This window comes from Aquila chrysaetos, chromosome 3 (assembly GCF_900496995.4).
Source record: "Aquila chrysaetos chrysaetos chromosome 3, bAquChr1.4, whole genome shotgun sequence".
Classification (NCBI taxonomy): domain Eukaryota; kingdom Metazoa; phylum Chordata; class Aves; order Accipitriformes; family Accipitridae; genus Aquila; species Aquila chrysaetos.
Genome location: NC_044006.1, coordinates 4,721,163 through 4,743,010, shown reverse-complemented (window position 1 = coordinate 4,743,010; position 21,848 = coordinate 4,721,163). Strand labels below are relative to the sequence as shown.

Below are 21,848 nucleotides of genomic sequence, written 5' to 3'. Positions count from 1 at the left end.
TTAGCTTTACCTGCTACCGACGTGAACGTGGGCTAGGCCTGACGTGCCCATTTTCCTCTGCGAAAAGAAGGGCCAGGCTCAGACTGGCTCACCTATACGGCTAAGAGCTAGTTCAGGCAACCACCCATCCTTCTACCCGATCCCGAGACTGCCGTTCACCCAAATGGTTCTCCTCTCGGGAAGACACCTGCGGTGCCCTCCCCTCTTCCTCCCCAAGGTTTGATTAACGCGAGCGCAGAGCCTGAACCGGGGGGGTCATTGCCCCGCGCCCCCATCCCCGCCTGCCCAAAGCCCACCCAGACACAAACACCACAGCCCTGCAAACCCCCCGGCCCCGCCGGCCGCCCCGCCGGGCCTTTCCCTCCCAAACCCGGCGATACCCAGCAAAGGCCTTTGGAGGCGAAGGAGCGGGTCCCTGTCATGGCGGGGCTGGGGTTTCCTCAGGTGTCGGTGTTTCCTCTCTCCAGGCAGGCTAGTTTTTCTTCTCGGGATATACTAGTTTTTTCCTCCCCGGTACACCAATTTTTCCTGTAGATATGCTTCTCCCGCCACATGCAACCTTTTCCTCGCAGCCTGGGCTACGCTTCCCTCACTGGATACGCTCATCATCCCATGGACATCAGTCTGCCCTGTGGACGCGCTAGCCTTCCCTCACCGGATACGCTTGTTTTTCACTTGGACATGTTAGTTTTTTCCCCGCTGGGTACACCTTACCGCTGGATATATTAGTTTCCCCCTGGGTATGCTACTTTTTCCTCACTGGATATACTATTTTTTTCCTCAGTGGCTACACCTCTCCCCTGGATACGCTGTTTCCTTCCCTGAATATGTCGGTTTTTTGACTTTGGACATGTAAGTTTGTTCTCTGGACAGGAGAGCTCCACCTCCCGCGCTTCTCCTGCGCGGCCGCGGAGCCCCCTCACCTGCCCGCCCGCCTTCCTCCCCGAGGAAGCGCCGAGGGAGGCGGCCACTCCGCCAACCGCCCCCCCCCCCCCCCCCTTTACCCCGCGGCGGGGCGGTGCTCTGTCCCTTTAAGACAGCGCGTGCCCGCGCGCCGCGGGGCCGTGGCGGGGGGGGGGGGGGGGGCGGGGCCTGGCGGCGGCGCGCGGCGGCGGGCGCTTCACCTGCAGCCCAGAGCGGGCGCCGAGGAGCGGCGGCGGCGGCGGCGGGAGCGGGGAACCGGGCGGCAGCGACAGCGACCCCCTGGCCCCGGTACTGCGCAGCGCGGCACGGGGCGGCCAGCCGACACCGCTCACCGGCGGGCGCCGCCGCCGGGGCGATGAGGACCGGCTGGCGGGTGCTGCTGGTGCTCCTCTTTCCCGTCTGGGGCTCGGCGGCGGTAAGTGGGGGCGACCCGGGCGGGCAGCACCCCCCCCCCCTTCCCCCCCTCACCACACGCACCCCACACACAACCACCCTCCCCGCCCCGCCGCGGTCTCCGCGCCCCGCGGAGGTTCCGCTGCCGCTCCGCGCCCGCCGCCTGCGGGCACGGCAGCCGCGGCAACTTCGTGGCCGGGGTGGGTGAGGGTGCGTGAGCGGCGCCCCCGCAGCTCCTCTGCCGCTTTCACCGCCCCCCCCCCCCCTTTTTTTTTTTAAATCCTCATTCCTGCTTTTAATTATTATTTTTTCAGCGCGATCCTTCGCTTTTGAGTCTAGCGCCTCAGCGGTGCCGGCAAAACTTGCCCTCCGTGATGCGCCTCGCCAGATAAACTTCGGGGGGGGGGGGGGAGCGGCGCGTCCCGGCGGCGGTACCGCTCCGCCCGCGGAGCCCTGCGCGCCCCGGCGCAACCTCCGCGCCCCAGCGCGGCCGCGCAGCGCTGCCCGCTCCGCGCCAGACCTCCCTCCTTTGCCGGCGCCTGGCGGTGCCTTGAACTTTTATTTTTATGAGCGCGTAAAGGCGCCGAGTAGGGCCTGATCCGTGTTGGGGGGCTAGTGGTCTGAAAAGTTTGGGTTTTTTAGGCTTTACCGCCCCCCCCCAAATTAAGGGATATCTGCAGAACATCAACAAATGCCTGAACGCGTGGCTGCAGTGTTACAGTGCGAGCGGGGCGGCTGCTGTATTTCGTGTTGGACTGGCTGCAGGAACGAGAGCCGCTTATTTTTCTGCCTGAATCCCCCTGTGCCAAGTTGAATCTGTGAAGCTGTCCCGAGTCCGAGCCCTCGGGAGGCCGGTGGGTGTGCAGAAGTAGCCCCGATGCGCTCTCATCTAGCGAGTGCCGTTATAATAATTGGGTGATTTCAGATTCAAAGCCTATTATCTTCAGTCAGACTCTTTGAAATGTTTCCTAATGGCAACATCTTGCCAGCGATGGTCAGAGTCCACAGAGCCGCTGCTTCCTTGCGCTTCCCATGCAGTAGCTGGCATCCGTCTCCCGAGCGTGATTTTTAGCAGAGTACGTTGGCTTGCTTTCCGCTTACTAAGCTCATCTGAAAGGACCCTTCGCTCCTCTTCCCTTCTCTCTCTCTCTCTCTCTCTGTAATGCAGCATTGTCCGTGTCCAGGAGTGTTTTGGGAAGCCCGGGGGAGCCATGCTTCTCTCCCCGGGGAGGCAGGTGCGCGCCTGGAGTTGCAGTTTCTCGGGGCAGTGACTCTCCCGGTCCCTTGGCATCAGCCTGCGCTGCTGGGACTAGAGGCATTGGAGGTGCAGCTTGCATTGCTAAGCGATGCTCCGGCTAGCCCTGCTGACAGTCCGGGAGCGTTAGGAATCCCTTGCCACCAGCACTTGTTGGTGCATAAATCACCTGGCACTTGTTAGGCATAAATCACTGGCTTATGTGCTTTCAGTGAGTTGGCTGGAGTCGGGGTCTGGGACCTTCCTTGCTGGGGAATGTGTACCCCATCCCAAGGAGCCTCGACTACCATGACTGGACTAACCTGTCCCTGTGGCAGGGGCTGGTTCCTTGCCGCGCAGTCCAAAGTTGCGGCAGAGCAGCTAAGTGTTTAGCTGGATGCTTCCCCCTGGATCCTGGCAGGTTGTGTGTGGGGCTGTGCTATTCAGTGGCATCGTTACATTTTTTGATTGGGCGTCCCCTCCGTCCCCTCCATCCCTCCCCACTGCCGGGGGAAGTGCGGAGCCTGGGGGGTCACAGAGGCAGCAGCAGGCAGAGCCTTGGAGGCTGCTGCGGGGCGAAGGGGAAGGAAGGGGACTTTAGCTGGTCCCGAGCTCCTGAGGCTGCTGCGAGCTGGGGTGTTTCTCCTCCTCCAGTCCTGGGGCTTGCTCAGTTTCTCAATAGCAAAACTCAGTGATTTGGATGTTGCAGCATCAGGCCTTTGCGTGGCTCCAGTGCAAGCACAGCTCGCCTTGATGAATTGCTGCTCTTTGTTTCCTCCCCTCTTCTGACAGTGCCCAGTATCCCAGACTTCCTACAAACAATGCTCTCTATTGTAGTCAGGCAACTATTTTCTGGCCCATTTTATTTTTTGCAGCTACAGTATGGATGCACTCCAACAGATAGGCACTTTAGCACAAGCGGTTTCTGCTTGCACACTGCTTTACTGTTCAGGTTTGTCCCTGCCTAAACACCTAGTCGTTGGGTGCAAAACGTTTTCCCAAATGACAAAAGTCACGGTGTGTGTTTTCCTTGTTTTGTTTTTGCAGGCACACAATGGGGATCTTACAGTTAGACCCACATGCAAGCCTGGCTTTTCGGAAGAAGACTACACAGCATTCGTCTCCCAAAACATCATGGAAGGGCAGAAGTTACTCAAAGGTAAGTGGAATAAAAAGCTTAATAGGTTCTGCAATAACTGTATTTTCGGGAGGTGAAAGGAGGCTTAAAGATGCTGGTTTTGATGGTGAAATTGTCTGCAGAATTATGTTTGTAGGAGGATGAAACACTAAGTGGTTTACCTGAGCGCAGTTTTGAATACAGATGAATGATTCAAAGTCCGCGTGCTGTCTGCTTCAGGTGGATTGTTTGCCTATAGTATGAGAGGTCATCGCTTCACTTTTAAGTCTCCCACTCCCACCCTGTCTGAAGGAACTCTACATTTGATATTTTAGAAAGTATTTTTATGTATGAAATGCAAAGATCCTTAAATTATCTCTGCTTTGAAATGCATGATAAAGCAGACGTTGTTGTTGGAAATGTGGTAAACAAGCCTACAGACATTCTGTTCACAAATGTGGCATTCATTTTCATTACTGCCCCACTGACAACATGAAAACACAGGCAAAAAGAAACTACCAATTAGCTTTATAGTAATTGCAGGATTATAACCACTTTTGTGATTGTAAACTCCAAGACGTTTTTGTAATCCAAATAACAATAGATTATCCTGTGTATTGATCTGTCTCCCTTTTCAAGTTAAAAATAATTAAACTTTATATTTGCATGATGCAGAAAATCATCGTTTTACTCCAGGAGAATTTTTGAAGATCAAAATCCTCATGCCCCGCCCTCCCCAGCACCCCTCTTGAGTTAAATTACTAACCATTGGTGGATGTTACAGCAGCTCTAAAAACATAGTATATTGTGGAAGTTGGGGAGCCCATCAGGACTTGATGCTCTACTCAAGGGTTTATAAACCCTTGGCTAGTTTCTCCTGAGTACATTTACTCACATGCATGTGTCTCTGCCAGAAAGCTGGGATTTCTGTCTTCCTCCAGAGCAAACACCTGCTCCGTTACTTTGATTTTTCTTGAAAGAAAGGGAGAGTTGTCAGTATTCTTTCTGGCTTCAGCAGAATCCAGGACTGGACATTTTTTCTCTACATGAGTTGGCAATCAGTTTTGTTTCTGAGCCCAGTTGTCTTAGTTTTGCTGTTCAGGAATTCTCTTGACTGGCCTGGCATCAACTAGTAGACGTTGGGGAGTTTATTTTTAGTTTGAAAGATAACCAAATAGGGATTTGACATAGACAAGCCCAAGAATATAGCAACACATGAAGAGACCAAGTACCAATTGTTTACATATTTAGTAGCAATTTTTCCCAAATGTATACACTGTAAGGCTTTACAGGTCAGTCTGTAAACCGGGTAGACTTCATGCTTTTTAGCTTTGGAAATTATTTGATAAACAACATCCGCCACATACTGTAGAAAACCGTGTCATTCTTACGTTTGCTCAGAGGAGTATTTTTTGCAGTTTAGTGCTTGATAAATTGTGCTGCGTGTTTATGTAGGTGGACAATAGGGGTGGAGCAGAAGGTCTGTTTAGAGGAGTTAGCTAGCAATGACTTTGAAGACAACATAGTGGCTGTCATTCCAGTTTTAACTGATAATTTTTAAATAAGAAATTATATTTAGATAGGCTGTCAAGTTGATTTGAATGAACATATATTTCTATTTAATTTTATCCTTTAGGGGCCAATTGTAGTTTTACATTAGTCATAGCAGACCTGCCTCTGATTTAGGGCTGAACTGGCCCTCGGGTTATTATGTATGCATGCACCACTTGTAAGATTTATGTCCTGATAACACTGTCATGAGCTACGCGATTTGTAAGCATTTTGCCAACTGAAGGAGAAGGAAAAAAGTGCAAATGCTGCGTTTGCTAATAAGTAAACTATTGTCTTTACACCTTTTGATCTACAGTCAAATACATGCTGCGGTTCATCATAGGAGACAAATATATGTAATTAATTTGTACAATAATGGGGGAGAAAATCTGGGGGCATAAAATTCTTCTGCATGCTTGTGTTGTTCTTTATATATACTCTAGCATGTAAAATTGGTAGTTTTCCAGTTTAGGTTTAATTTTACTTCCTAACACTTGATATGTCTGAAGCATAAAATGTTTATCTCTTTCTTCCATCTGGGTGAAGTATTGTACAATAGTTCAGACCAAAAATGGGTTCAGATTGCTTACATTATCATGTTTGATAGATTGACATATGTACTGTTTCACACCATCTTACCACGCAAAGCTTTGCTGCCAGCTACCACCATCTTATTCATCAGCATTCAGTAATTCATCTTCAGGCCAAATGGGAGTGTTTGCCTGAAAAAAAAAGTAGGTAGGAATTCACCTGGCAGTGCTTTCATGGCGTTGGGGGGGGGAAAGCACATATGTAGTTCAGATGGCTCTCAGGGGATTCCAGTGAGCAAACATGAAGTCTTTATGCTGTGTAATCCTCCCTTTGTCCTTAGGAAGGAGATGTCAGGAGTCCTGGGACGGTTTATACTGCCTAAAGGGTCGTTCGTCAGAAATCAGGTCGTACGTAGAGCTCAGCATAGTGGTGAACTTCAGCTGGCATTGGGAAGTTGAGATGTTACGTGGTTTGGGGATAAGCTGTGTGGCAATAAACCCAGCATTTCCCTTTTAAGCTTTGTAATATCCAGCTCTCAAATGTATGCAGCGTTATGAATGTATCCAAATGAAAGTGCTTATAGTATTCTAGGTTTGAATCAAGTTAAACAGATAATGACTGCTTATAATTGACTTATTCCAATGGAAATAGCTTAGCCTTAATTTGACAACAAGAGCTTTTACAGAGTCATTGTTTTATTATAAGTATGCCATAAGCTATTAACTACTACTTTGTGGTTCATCTTATTTGCCTGAGTCAGCTATCTAACATCCTCAAAACATACAGATTCTAGCAGGAGCTATTTGTTACACAGTAATTAACTTGTTTATGATAAATGGATGGGAGAAATGTCACGGCATTTTGTTTTATGTATAAATGAAAAGCATCTGTATTCTAAAAATTTCATGTTAATTAGACTTAAAATAGTTTTCCCCAGTAGTGCCACAAATACCACATACTACACATCACTGCCAACACTGTAGCCTGGTGATGGGGTGTTAGCTGAGTTGATTTGTGGAGCCAGTGCCTCCCTTAGAAATGCCGTCCTTGCATCTCTTAATAAAAGTTACTGGGGTGTAATCTGTTACATTTTTTGGTCTTTGTTTTTGTTTGCAGGATAATAAACTTAGTCTTGATCACTGATGCATGACAATGTTGAAAATAGGATCGTTAACTATTTTCTTCCTTAGCCTAAGGAAAAATCTCAAAGCCTGCAGTATGGCAGAGGACAATTAAGGCATGGGTATCTTTTTCTTTGTTAATTATTAACGTTAACTTAAAATGGTGAGATCATTGGTCCTGAGGGGTGGAGAGCAATGACATAGGGTATTGTGCTGAAGGCAGTTCAGGACTGACTCAGGGGGTCTGATCCCTGGGTATTAACTCAGGTGTATGGGAATGATGATAACTAGCGGCCTCTTGGGGAAGCAGAGAAATAAGGAGTAGGATGCTAAAAGTGATATGCAATATGATCTAAGGGGGGCTGATACTCTTGATATTGGGTTTATGCTCTTTTCCATTTTTGTAAAATTTTTGAAGATTGTAATTAAAAAAAACCCAACACATTTTTCTAAATTAGAAATTCAAGTTTTATTGGCATGCTGTGAGACCGTGGCAACTGGTAGTGGGCGGAATGACATCACAGTGTTAAATGCATTATTTTTCCAGCCTAGTACCATCACAGTTATAGCAGGTCACCGCTCAAAAATACAGCTGAACAACATAACTCATAGCTGTCCCTACATTCAGGAGACAACATTAGCAGTTGAGATGTACAGCCCCTTTTTTGTTTTTCTGTGCGTTTCTTCATCTGCAGTGATTCATGTTTCTGTTGCCCATCCTAAATAGTGTCTATACTGATGTAGCAGGATAACTTCACTTGTGTAGGCAGTTACGTTTGGGTAGAAGTGCGTGGAAGCACAGTTTATTTTCATACGGGAAGATGAATAAACTGCCAGCATGTTCTGCTTTAAGCAAGTGTATGAAACCAGAGGTAGCCAAGTTTCATGCAAATGTATAAAAATGTAATTGCTTCCATACTAGGAGTTTTACTAGCGTTATTTTTGGTTAAAAACAAATAAATAAAATGCATAAAAACTTTACTGAAATACCTGGTTTTTCATAAGAATTCAGTATGGAGGCCATCTCTCCTAAGTTTTTTAGAGGTGGGATGTTGTTCTTCATGGTCAAAGCTTTTTGTTCTCCTCACCGAAGTTTCAAAACTGCCATCCTATTCAGCCCTCATCACCTCCAATAGTAAAACTTAAGAAGGCTGCGAATGCTGTTTAGAAAGTATAGAGGTAGACCAAAACCCCCAAACACTCCAAATCTTCATGGATGGTGTAGAAGCAAACATTAAATTAAAGAAAAAGGGGGAGCGGTGGGGGGGGAGGGCGAACCTGAAAAAGCCTTTGCAAACTATGTTTGAGTCTGGTTACTAGTAATTCATGTCGTAGTAACTGTAGGGAATATACTGTACCTCCTTTTGGAGGTAAATGGACTGTATTCCTGTGGTTAAGGTAATGCAGGAAACTGAACGTGGAGTGTGTTAGTGAAATGTACTAACAGCTCTACTTGAAAATAATCGTACAGCCCCAAAATACTACTGCATACGTGAAATTTGGCCCCTGTGAAAGCATGAGACGAATCTTTCAGGAGGAGTAGTAATAGCTTTGCTAAGTGCCCAGAGGGACGGAGCATGCCCCCGGGGTAACAAACAGTAGCCTAGCAAGCGAGCCTGTATCTGCAGTGTTGTGTGGCCCCAATACGTGAATTGGCTAATGGGGACATTCTGCCTGTCTATACATCTGGCTTCTCGCTTTTCATGGGTCTAGAGTCCAAAAAACACGTAGGTACCCAGCTGCTGTTAATTTTGGTAGGAGCTTGGTTCCCAAAGGCTTCTGCAGGTCAAGGTCTGCCTCTGTGCTTGGGAGGATGCTCCATCCCGAAGGCATCCCGCCTGCGCACCCCGTCGTGCCTCCGTCTTCCGAGTGCCCTTTGGTGTGTCGTACGGGTGTTTTTTTGGAAGCAAGGACCATGAGGAATGTTGGGATTTGTTCTGGTGTTTGGTGGGGTTTTTGAGCACCTCTTGGGGGTTGCTCAGTCCTCGTGGCAGTACGGAAGGTCTGCTGCAGCCTGCTGAAACATCCAGTGCTGCCTTTGAGCTGCTCTGAGTTTTAAAGACAGAGGGACTTTTCATTCATGCTTTCATTATTTTCTGGTCTGTGACTCTGCATGAAAAGCAGTTACTGAAGTTACCATAGATGTAATTAGCTTCGCAGTTCCCTAATAAAATCTGAAAGTAGGCGAAAGTCCACTGGGAACCCAGAACTCTTTCCCTAACCTTTCTTCATTCCTTTCTTGGAGGAGAAAGAGGCAGACAGACATCAGCTTTCTATGTTAAGCTTGTACATGCTCCGATGAAGCTGCCTCTCAGAAAACACTTCTCCCATTCCACAGGACAACTTCTTTTAAAAGCGGTTCCTCTTGATGGGCATGTTGCAAATCAAAACCATAATTTCAATCGTGAGTTCCAGGGGACACCCCAGAAAGAGCTGCTGCAGATTGGGGAACTGCTGATGCGTATTTATTTTTAATGTTATTCTTCAGATCTAACTTCTGACACAAAAATGATGTTTAAGATGACATTTTTATCTAAATAAAATTGCAGTTAATGAGACCGGAGTAGTCAATAACACTCGGTAGAGTTAATCCCCTTACACTGTTTAATAACTGTATATATTGCTTTCTAGATCAGAGCTTTGAACCAAATTCCTTAAACCCAAGTAAAATTACTTTTTGCTGTATGCTGGGGAGCTAACTGATTTTTATCTGAATAAATCTGCTTCTCCAACAACAGACTTGAAGCTTTTCTCTTTTTTCAGGAGTTTGTGTGTTAAAAGAATTGCGCTGCTTCAAATTAGGCACTCTAAACAAATAGATATTAAGAAAGAAAATGAAACAACAATTTCTGTTTAATAATTTATTCATTTCTTTATTTATGCGTAGGCTTCTTGGAAATAAACCATGTCTGGAACAGTATCTATTTGTTTATTGTGAAGTACCTGTTGTTTTGAACTCCAAATTGATAATGTTAGGCCTTTTAATGGTAGAAAATATTAATTTTAAAGTCACTTCTTTGTTCAGAAACTGACTGTTGCTGACAGAACTCATGAGCTCTGATCTCACAGAGCAGATACTGAAAGCATTCTGGAAATTCTGTTTTTTTGCATGTGGTAAATGAAACTTACTTATTCTAGCAGTGAAATATTTTCTTGCTTAATTTTCATTGACCTAATGCCAGTTCTCATTGCCTAATTTCATTGATATTTATGTGCAAGCCTCCTCCTGCCTTAATTTCTACCCTGGAAATGAGTATAATGTTTTTCTAGACATGGCTTATTTCATTGCAAACTAAAGCTGGTGAAGTACTTAGTTTGACAGTAGCATGGGCCATGTGCATAGCTCATAGAGTATTTTAGTAATATAGATAATACTTAAAAGTCTTATTTGAAGGGCAGGAAGAGATTAAAACTACAGAGGATAGGATTTCATTGGAAATCTGCTTCTTAATATTTTTTTGTATAATAGAATGATTTTGAGTAACAGGGAAAGAAGGGAGTTTCTGTTTGATTTGAGGTTACTGGTATATTCAGAATTAGTGCCGTTCCTGTATGAAACCTACTTTTTTATTTTTAGGCAAATGGAAATAGTAAGAACTAAGACCAGAAAGTGGTGTTTGAAAAATAAAGACCAATACTTGCGTCTGGGAACTCCAGTTTCGAATGGTTTGACGAGGGTTTTGAGATGAACCTGTGCCAGTGACTAGAGACCCCTTTCTCCATGAGTCTCATCTTGAGCACTGCCATAGGAATTTATGCTGGCTTGATGGACTTGACCTGTATCCATTTTTGTGTATGTAAACCTTTTGTGCACTAGCCAAAGGTTTTGAAGAGCATTTTTGCTTCACGTTCTATTTTCCTTTTGGTGCTTAAATGATGCCCCCCGCCCCAATGTTGTTTTTTCGGGTAAAGCTCAGTAGTGTCCTTGGCCAGCCGTGCCATCGGAGGGTTTTCTTACTGCTGGGTATGCTGTGATATATTGGTTTTGATATTTTGTTTAAATATTTATTTATTAGTATTTCCGAAAGGAAAGGCTGAGAGAGCTGGGATTATTTAGCCTGGAGAAGAGAAGTCTCAGGGGGAGACTTTATCATCGTGTATAAATACCTCACGGGAGGACGTAGAGACGATGGAGGCAGGCTCTGCTCAGTGGTGCACAGAGAAACGGCAAAAGGAGATGGGCACAAACCGAAATGCAGGACGTTCCACTGAAATGTGGGAAGCAACTTTTCAGCGCGAGGGTTGTCAGATGCTGGAAGAGGTTGCTCAGAGGTGTTGTGGAGTCTCTGTCCTTGGAGATACTCGGAACCCAACTGGACACAGTCCTGGAGCCTGCTCTGGCTGACCCTGTGCTGAGCAGGGTCTTGGTCGAGATGCTCTGCAGAGCTGCCTTCCAGCCTCCGCTGCCTTGTGATCCTGTGAAACACTTTATGGGTGAATATATGAAAAGGCAGAGAGATGAACGGAGCTTTTCTGCAAATACAGATCAAAAAGCTTTAAATAAAAACATTGCAACAGCCTGCAAAAAATGATCCTTACAGGGAAATTGTGTTTCTGTAACTCCTTGGAAGCATAACCTCTAAAGAGAGAATAATTGAAACACCAGGGACCAGCATTCTGCTGTTGGCTTCCATTAATGTCCAGACTTAACTTTGGCATAGTTTTGTCTCCTGGCGTAAGGAAACGTTACACTTAAATTCAAAAAAGCGCTTGGTTTCCTCTTTATTTTTAGTAGAATAAAAGGAGAACATATGGAGTTTCTGTTTTCCCAAAATATTTGTCATTAGTACTGGCTGCTTCGCTTCTTTCAGCAGAATCTTTCCCAAGCGACTTTTCTGCAATACAAAAAATAGTTGGGTTGAACAAGATTTCTTTTTGCCGCTGGCTTTATGATTTTTCTTGCTTATATTCATTGTCCCTAATTTATTTATTAATTTTGCATTGCAGTTGCACAGAGGGAGAGAGAAGTGGCAAATGCTCTGGCATATGGGCTGCACTGTCATTGGAAACAGCGACTTTCAGCCGCTCTTGCTGCCCCGTGCCTCATGACCCCAGGCTCCAGCCTCTCTCTTTGCCAGCCTGTTTAGACTCCTGCTTTCTGCTCCCTTCCAATACAAAATTTTAATTATTTTTTGCTTTGCCCTCGCTACTTTCCTGCCACTGTTCCTCACCACTTGCCAGCATTTTGTAATAGAGAGCCAGTGGCAGTAATTCAGCACTCTGCTAGTTACGCTGTGCAATAGCTGCTGCTTGGAGGGGTCACATAAGCTACAGCCTATTAACATTAGCATGGTAATAGCAGCCACTATGTGGAACGCACAGTGGGAATGTTGGAAGCTCCTCCAAGGACCCTGAAGATATGTATGGGCCACCCATGAAGGAGGGGAAAAAAAAAAAAAAGCCCTTTCTGCTTTGAAATGAGCCAATCTGCGTGTTTCATTGACAGCCGGAAGCACTGCAATCATTAAGGCTATTACTATGCCTGTTATAAATCACAATTTTGTAGCAGTTCATAGGTTAGTCACAAAAATTACTTTTAGTCTAGAATTTTGTTATACTGAGTTTGTCTAGTAACAATTCCAATCCTTATTAAACAAAATTGTCTTTAAAATAATTATGAATGTAGCAATTATCCAAAGATAAATAGTCAAGATTACAAAAATCGTTCCATACAAAGCTATGTGTCAGTTCGCTCTGTCGGTTCGTGTCTAGAGAATCATAAAGGGAGGTCAGTGAAACAAACATTTGTTACTTCATCATGTAGCGAGAAAAGCATATTGGGATTATTGGTATATGAAGTAAAAGCATCGCAGAACGAGCTTGTGAAGATGTTAGAAAATAAAGAAATGGTTGCACTTGAAGAAGTGCAAATTGGGTCTAGTTTAAAGCGTAAAATTTAATAACCTGTTTGTTCCTGATATAGTCAGTGGTAACTAATAGATAACTCTGTATAAATCAACCCTGGGTATTTGATAACTGCCCTGTAGGTGCTTCTGGCCATACAATTTTTTTCCGAGAAGTCTCACTGATTTCACTGAGAGCTGTTTGTGATATTACTTGGACCTGCTTGTTACAATCTGTTTGTTGGTCTTTCACGGGCTCATAGAAAAATAGGGCTGGAGGAACTCAAGAGGATGTCTAATGCACGCTCCTTCCTCAAGGCACGAGCAGCTGCTTTGTAATAGGTTTGTCCCTTGTGTGGTTGTGAAGATCCAGTCATAGGGACCACAGTCAATATATTATATTGCTTCCCTTTCCTTTCTTCATGTTTAAGCTGAAGCTCTCTTGACGCAATTTAAACCTGTTGCTATTTGTCTTGTTCGTCATAGAGAACAGTTGTTGGTTTTGTTGTTGTTGTTTTTTTTGTTTTCCCCCCACACACTTGAAAATATTTTTTTTCTGCCTCTGTAGGCTGAACCACTCATTTGTTCCCTTTCATGTGCATGCCTGGGCTCCCTTCTCCGAGCCCTTATCTTTGGTACTAGCTTGATGCCCCAAGTTGATCTGACTATGCCAGCCAAGTCTGGCAGTGCTGAACAGACAAGGAGGATTACTTTGCCTGTTTTGCAGGCAATACTCCAGTTGATTTATCTAATATGATGATTGCTTTTTTTCCTTAACAGTATGATACTGTTGACTCATGTTCAGCTTGTGATCCAGTATAACCTCCCACATCGTTTTCTGAAGAACTGCTACCTACCCAGTCATTTTCTGTATGTGTAGTTGATTAATCCTGCTGAATTGGGTTACCTTGCTCCTCTTCTATTGAATTACATCTTTTTTTTTTATTGGTCTGATCTGACATGTTAGGATTGTTTTGAATTCTAATCTTGACCTCCAACAGAGTTGCAGTTGCATCCTGCTTTCGTATCGTTTGCAGATGTAACAAACATATGCTGCATTCCTTTATCTGTTCTGTTAATAAAAGCATTGAACAAAACCAGTTCAGAACAGACTGTCGCAGAGCCCATGTGATACAGCCTTCTGCTTTGACCATGAACCATGAAAACTTATGCTCTGGGTAAAGGTATTGAAATAACTAAAATTTAAATAGTGGCTTGTAGTCCGAGTCTTTTATGTCTTAACATGGTATATCTGGGATCTGTAGGAACACAAATCCAAATGTCTCCATTTGTGAGTACTTTTCCTGGCTTTTATGAGAGTTACAAACATTGGGACCTTTGAATTTTCACCATCTAGAAACAGATTAAAAGATTAAAAGCCTAGGATGGGTTCATGCAAGTTAAATAAAATGCTGTTGGAGGGGAAGGACTGCTTTAATTCTCTGTGCCAGTATTGGACACAATTTGTAGGGTTTCTTAAACGCCCCAACTGAACTGCTGGCCAGCACCAGAGGTCTGTTTCCAGGCTACAGGACATGGTTTTCAGGCTGGCCTCCCTCAAGGCTCTCGTGAGGTCTGCTCAGTAGAGGACATTTTTGTTGAAGGAGCTGTTACTAATCCCAACACGAGCTGAAAGAACAGGATTAAATTAAAGGTAAAGTAGTAAATGGGAGTGTTGTACCTGTATGTGGATTATGGATGGACTCTTTGGTATAGTCTGTGTTTTCACTGTACTGATGGATTTTGACCTTTGCTGTGTCCCATTTCCCATCCTGTGATCTGTCTAATCTTGTAATGTGTTGAGGGCAAGGTGTTTGCTCTACGCAGAACAGTTAGGTATTGCTCTGCCTGTTTTTATCATATCTGTATTATTCATAAAGCTTATTAGAAGGTCCAGCCCACACTTAAATATTTTACTGTTTAGTGTGTCTGTTTAATTTTGCCCGTCATGCCTGTGTGTTTTTGGTAGCTGCAGAAAGCCAGATGCATGCTGATCTCTGTGTTAGAGGAAGAGACTCCCTCTGCTGATAAGATCTGATTCTGGAGCATCTCACTTCAGGGGGGGAAAGGGAGTAGGGCTAGTGGATTTCCAGATGGAGAATTATTTATAGAGTATTTTCCCCCCGGTGAAAACGCTTCCCTGGGGAATCGGAAAAAGTCATCGTTTCAGGTCCTGTATGCCTTGCTACTTGTCTTTCAGGAGCCTAATTATTGCTGGCTGGTTGCTTAGCTCCCTTGAAAACAGAAGGTTTACACAATTACACATGAAAGGCAACTGTTTTGCTCGTGTCCAGAAGCTTTAAATATTTTTATTTTGTGCCTGAATTACTTGGGTGAATTATACTTTATTTATATTTTCATGGGCTTCTGAACATTTTTCAATGCCCTCTTTTGCCTTTTGACCCTCTGTAGAGGATAAATGTGGGTAAATGGCATAAAAAAAAAATCTTTTCATGTTGTTTGGGTTTTTCTCTTCCTGTGGAGAGGCGGGGCAGGTCGAGGATGAAGAAAAATATGTGTATGGTTGCTTGGAGAAAGGAGAAACTATAGGTCGTGGCAGGATTTGGTGTGATGAAATCTTCCAAGGATGGCAACTATCAAAAATGTTTGGATTGCATGCAAAGATTTCCCTATACTGTGTTCAAACTACAAGAAGAGACCCTCATCAGGAGAAGTTTAATGATCTGTAGATCGCTGAAGTCTAGATGCTTGTTCAAATAACTGAATAGTAGATTGATTATCTCTGTGCAAAGTTTACTGTAAGAGATTTTTTTTGTTGTTTGCCTGGAGTTTGAGGCATAAGAGAAATTGAAAGTTAAAAGGGTGGTAGCTATACCTGATAACAAGCAAGCTACTCTAATCATACCAGATGGTTTTGATACCTCCTGACTAGAAGAAACCCATGTAGAACGGTTGTGTGGGGCAGTAGTTAGAAAAGTTGGGTTTGTGTTACACATAAAATAGAGGTTTAATCCCATACTGATCACTGAATACCCATTGCATGAGGCTTTGCGGGAATTTCTGTGAGCGGTGAATTAACTGAGGTGTTTTGGCAAAGCTCAGTGCAGACGATGCATTTTACTGCAGTGAATTTTCCTAGTATTTTCAATAAAACAAAGTTTTATTTTCTCTTTCTACTGTGAATTGAGGCATAACGTTGGCTGTATCCTGTTACATAGCAGCAGAACTGAGCAATAGTGGCACAGCTGGTTTTACCTTTATAATAATACAGCAAGTTTCATTGCCTGGGAAGACATGATGATGAAGCAAAGTTCTGTTAATGCAGCAGTAGTGTCCTTTGGCAATGCAATGGTAAGAGGGAGAGTTTAACATCTGTGGAGTGGGGCTGCTTCAGGGAAAAAAAATAAACAGAAAATTAAAACAGGGGTGGGTTGGAAGAAGGGATGTGGAATGCTGACTGCCTGGAGGCTTGGGTACGCCACAAAACCGCTGGGCCATGGTTCGTGTCGGGTCTGGACCACTCCAGAAGTGGTGCGTATTATGGAGAGCTAAAGAGAAGACAAAATTTTTGCAACAGTTTATTAACAGTCTAAGTGATTTTTTTCAACCTTTCATCTGCATTGGGGTCCCTTGTGAACAGTCTCTTGTTGCAATGTATCTGTCTGCACCTCCAAGAGAAATTTGTAGGGAATCCACACACCGAGAAACCTACTGTTCTTAGGAGAGCTGTCCTGAAAAAGAAAAAAGGAGAAAAACAAAAAAAGGAAAAAAGCTCAAGGTTATATACCAAATCAGTAACACATCCTCAAAAAAAGTTAATATCCGATGAATGTCAATTAAGTACTTCCCCAGCTAATAAATAGCTTAGGAGGTATAAAATTTAATACTCCTAAAATTGCAGAAGCCTTTGAAGAACACTTCTAAATCGGACTCATTGGAAGCAGGAGATTTAACACTGACCTGTTCAGAGGTGACTACTGAAAAAGATATGATGGAGTAAGACTACATTTCTTGAATATAGAGGCATTTTGGCTTAAGCGTTTCTTTCTTTAGGTGGCTTTTGAAACAGTTTATTTTTAAGTTCTTGTGTAACACGCCGACCAAATTGCACTAGTGTCCTGTTTATTTATAAGCCTAATTCTAGGTGTTTCTGAAGGCTCAGCTGGCTTGGGAGTGGGTCACTGTGCCACAGAAATAACATGAAGAGCAACTACATGTAGTTTTTCACATGGCCATGCCTACAGCTTCTGCTCACTTTCAGTCTGAAAACATAAATCTGTTGCCCATTTAAGGATCTCAAGAACGAGAATGATTCTCACGTTCCTTCTGTTCCTTCCCCATGATGGTCACGTGTGGGAAACAAATGAGATATGTGCACATTTCCGAGGGTGGTATTAGGCACACTCTGTCTTGGGCAAAGAGCTTTTTTTATTTTATTACGGGTCTTTCTTTGAGAGGTGAGCAGATAAGCAACAGAAACTGCTCTGAGGTCACTGAGACATGGTGTAGTAGTTACAAGTTTCTTTGGAAAAGAGAGCAAACCAAACTTTGCCCCCGTTGGCTAGCTTCCTGATGAGCAGTACCCTCTATTTTTTCCAGTTGTGTGGTTTTTTTTTTTTTTTTTAACCTAATCCCAATGGCAGTCATTTTTTTGGCACTTAAGAGAAAAAAATAAAATGAAGTAATACATGGCATTTGTTTTGGTCCTAGTCATGACTCATAAATAGGGATAACATCTGTGCTGATAGTTTTTCATGATATATAACCAGATTGAATGAACAAAGTTTTTGTTTATTGCTGTTCTTTTGCCATTGTTATATTTAGGGAGCTCCAGCGTAAAGAGTGAATGTATATACTTATGTATATTGCTCATGTATGGATCAGATGTATATACATCTTGTAAATTTTAATTTAGCCACTGTATCTTTTTAAACTAAAAATGGTTTATTGCCTTTCCCTGAGCTTTACAAAACTTTTTCAAGATCCTTCCCTAATCTTAGTGTGTTGAAGACTCGTACTGCTGCCAAGTCTACACCATTCTTTTAATTAAAAGACAAAAAAAGAGAAGTGAAACTTCCAGTGGATGTAAATCCTTATAATCCTGAAATGATGTAAATCAGTGCAACTCCTAAAGTCATTGGAACTATTCTGACTTACATCTACTGAAAATCTGGCACATAATATTCCTGCTGGTCTTTTCTTTTGCCCAATAGTTGCTCTACACAGAGTTGGCACAGCAGACAAAGCGCTCTCTTACTAGCTGATAGAGGGTGGCACGGCTTCCAGCACTGCTGATTCAGCACAGCAGAGGCCATTTTCCTGATTTCTTTGTGAGCTAGATTAAATTACTCTGCAGGCTGGACTGGAGCCACAGGCCATAGTTTTACAGCCTTATAACATGGTATCCTAGCCCATGGCATCTGAGAGGTCTGGCTGTGCGTAAAGCTCTTCTGCTTTACTGCAAAGGGTTTTTAGATTTGGCGATCTGCCCCTTTATAAGGCTAACACTAGCCGTACTGAAAATATTTTGATTGTCTAGTTGAGATATAATAAAATGGGGTTCTGTTAATTAAAGGAGGGGATATCATGGGGATCAGGTTAGTATGAAAACTCCACTGTGTGTTTGTCATGGCAACGTTTCTTTCGATTTGCCTTACAGAATTACAGGATAATAAATAATGTAAGTTTTTAATGAATATAACACAACAGTAGCACCAGTGAGGCGTCCGTCCTGCCAGAGTTTGGGGGGTCGTGCCATTAGAGCTATTCAAGTGGCTTACCAAAATTTTGGGAAATCCATTTCCTTTTGTGTCTCAGTATATGGACAGTTCTTGTCAATTCTGAGCGGGTTTGGAATTGAACCAAGGGGGTGAAGCAGTGGGATGCACTTCGTGGTGAGCTGTGTTTTGTTCACATCCTCCAGATCTGAGAAGTGGGATGTCTGCGACTACTATAATAGGCACATGGGTAGAGGCAAACGCATATTTTCTGTTCACTGACAACGACTGGCTTTGTGTATTTAAAAAGCGTAGCCAGCTCTACTATGCTCTCCAGTTGGGCATCGCAGTTGCAGCTCATAGCAAAATTGGTCTGGCTTTCTTTGGCCAAGTATGGATGTTGCTCTGATTTACCCTCTCCCCTCCAATGTTCATCATCTATCCAAAAAGGATTCTGGTGAATGGAGAAAGCAACACTGTTAATGAGGGGAGAAAAGGTTAAACAGATCAAAAAGTAAAAGCCATCCTGCTTCCAGCATAGAGAACAGTCTAAGCCGATCCTGTCTAAGCCAGGTGTTCCAGTGAAGTTGAGACGAGGCTTAAAGAATTTTCATAAGAAGTTTAGAAGCTTCACTCTATCTCTCTTCCCTCGCCCAAGTGTCTAATCACATTGTTTTCTCACTTTAAGGGGCTTGCATTATATCAGAAGGATGGGCAACCCATATGTGTGGTTATCTTTGAGTCGCCTTATTGCTTTTCAGCTTTATCTTTGTAGTTTAAAAAAAAAAAAAAAAAAAAGCACCACCAAACAAAACCTCCTGGTTTTAATACAAAGATGGACATCTTTTTACGATTAAAAAGTATTATTGAATCAGAACATTTTTGAAATAATAACTGTGTGATACAGAGGTGAAGTTCATGTTGCTGGTTTCAATGCCAAAAGAAAAGTGGGCAGATTAGGAAAGTTGTTTCTGAGCGGTTTGTTCTATTTTCTGAGACCTTGCTCAGTCTCATGGTATCGGGTAGTGCTGCCGAGCAAAGGGTTTATCTATTGATTTCTGAATGTACTGTGCTGTTAATGTAAAACTTCTTTCCCCAGTGGAATTTCTATTCAGAAGGCTCTAGCTAAGCTCAAGAAAGTTATTTGATTTGGGAAGTTTGAAAGAATAATAAAAGAAGGATTGATGCAGTTGGATTTTCATGAGCTCAGTCTTCTAGTAAAATAGACAGGCTTCTTCCTCCTGTGTGTATCCGTGATGGTTTGGTTCATTATTTAGGAGGAAAGCAGAGTACAGAGATCACTTAAGTTTTACTGTCTGAGAATTTGCAATTATGAAACTTGTTCAGAAGAAAGTTATGAGAACAGTTTTCGTGATATAACAAAATATAAAAATTAATGGGTTAGTGCAGCTTTGTCTTTTCATAAATTTGTGCGTTTTATTTCTTAGTGATTAGGCCTTTTCTGCTGATTTTTAAACTGGTAAAATTTAGTGCTGGAAGTACGTTAATGTAATTTCCTGAATGTGGCAAGGGAATTGCATCATATATACCGAGGGGCTTTGCCCCTCAGATATTTCCAATATCCTTTAAGTATTTAAGGAAGCTAAACCTTTTAAAAGAGCTACAGCAGGAGACTAGATGGTGCTTTATGGACATTCTAGTTATTAAAATGTTGGTTACTTTTTCTAAGAACTGAATAGGGGAATAAACAGTCTTGTATTACAATAAAAAAACCAAAAAGTACTTTTTGCCTTTGACTGGACTGATATTTCTTCGTCTGTTGTCTGTAGTGCAGGAGTTAAGGAAATGAATGAGATGCAATTGGTAGTGAAATGAGGAAAAAAAAAAAAAAAAAAGGTATTTTTGCCTTTGTGGGACTACCGTCCTGTCTTGCTGAAGTCAGTTGCCTTTGACTTCACGGTGCTCATGACTGGTCCAGTAATAGGTTTGTATTATTTCATTAGGAGGTTGTCAAATTAAATCAAAGAAAGTGGACTTGTGTCTAAAAAGAGCTTCCTGGTGAATGTTCCCTGTCTCTGGAGCACTGTAGTTTGTTAGAGATGACAATTATTACTTCCTCAGGTTTGGAGGTATACTTGTTGCTCTTATTTATGCAAAAAATGCCGCTCTCTGGAGGTATGTGATTAACCTGAGGCATTATTTTATTGCATACCCAGGTGGGAAGCTGGAAATCAGAGTATGCATGAAGAATTACCTGGATACGGGGCAAAATGTTGTATTAACTATGCAGTTAGTCTTTGTCAGTAGCATTTACAGTTTCTTCAGTCCTTGTGGTGAGTAACCTAGCAGAATTTATTGGTGAATAGTTCAATTTGCTTAAACGGGCTGATTTTCTTGAGTAGGCAGAAATTACATCTTATTTCATGTCTCAGATTGACTTTAAATGAAAGGCCAAATGCAGATTTGACTTGTTTTTCTTCCCAAACTCCTCTTTAAGTGCTGGTTGAATAGGACACGTAGGATTTGGCCGAGTGAACTGTTCAGAGTAACTTAATTTTCTGGAGCTGGGGTAAAAAGCTGCCAGCATTTAAGACTGTGCTAAAGATCCAAGTTTTTGAACCAGATAGGAAACAAGAGATTTTTTTTTTTTTTTTTTTTTTTTTTTTTAATCCCCCATGTAGAAATAAGTGCTTTAGAATATCTGAAACATCCACCAGTATCATTTCACGGCTGAGAATTGGGTAACTGTGTAAAATTATATTGACCTGAGGGGATTGAAATATAGAAGTGGCCATGCGCTTAACTGTGCAGGAATCAAACTGTTTTACTGATAACATTTTATTGATTCATCTTCTCTCGGTGTTACAAGTAGCCTGAAGCTTTGCAAAATGAGCTGGCGATGTTTTTGTGTTGTGGACATTGCAGTATTGCAGCTCTTCATAGGTATTGAAATTTTATATATGGGCTGAGAGCTCACATAATTATTGTGATTTGTAATGACTGAGACTGCAGATGGGGCTTCCCAGAGGTTTCATTTCAAGCTAGATAACTGGTAATTCCTCTTTTCTGTTTAAGAATCTGTTGTCCCTCCTTTTCTCTGCAGCTGTTGAGTTTTCTCTCTGTGAAAAGCTGAACCGTATCTCTGACTTAATGAAGATGTGTAAAATGATTGAAATTGCCTTAACAAGGCAGCGCTCTATATACAGGAGCAACGAAAATGTGTCTTGCTGTTCGCAAGGGATACTTTGTCCTTTCCATAAAGGAACCATGGTTTGTAACCATATTATAAAAATAATAACAATACAAAAAAAAAAAAAATCCTTCTTACAACAAAGCTTTAAGAAAATGAATGGCTTAAAAAAACCATAATGGCAGATTGTGAGTTTAACCTGCATGTGTTGACTAATTAAATTCTTTTGAAGGAGCTAATTTAATGTATTTTATTTAATGAAGGCTTACTTAAGATTTTAATGATGTGGGTCTTTTCTCTTCAGT

The 21,848-nt window shown here is 42.8% G+C and overlaps 1 protein-coding gene across 1 annotated transcript in view; it reads left to right on the top strand.

Annotated features, from left to right (window-relative positions):
- Positions 1-1,156: 1,156 nt before the first annotated feature.
- Positions 1,157-21,848, top strand: part of CDH4 (cadherin 4) — a 476,335-nt gene continuing 455,643 nt past the window's right edge. Inside the window, 2 exon segments of the mRNA XM_030009468.2 lie at positions 1,157-1,339; positions 3,599-3,710. Of these exon segments, the coding sequence (XP_029865328.1) occupies positions 1,280-1,339; positions 3,599-3,710 (172 nt within the window). The 5' untranslated portion in view covers positions 1,157-1,279.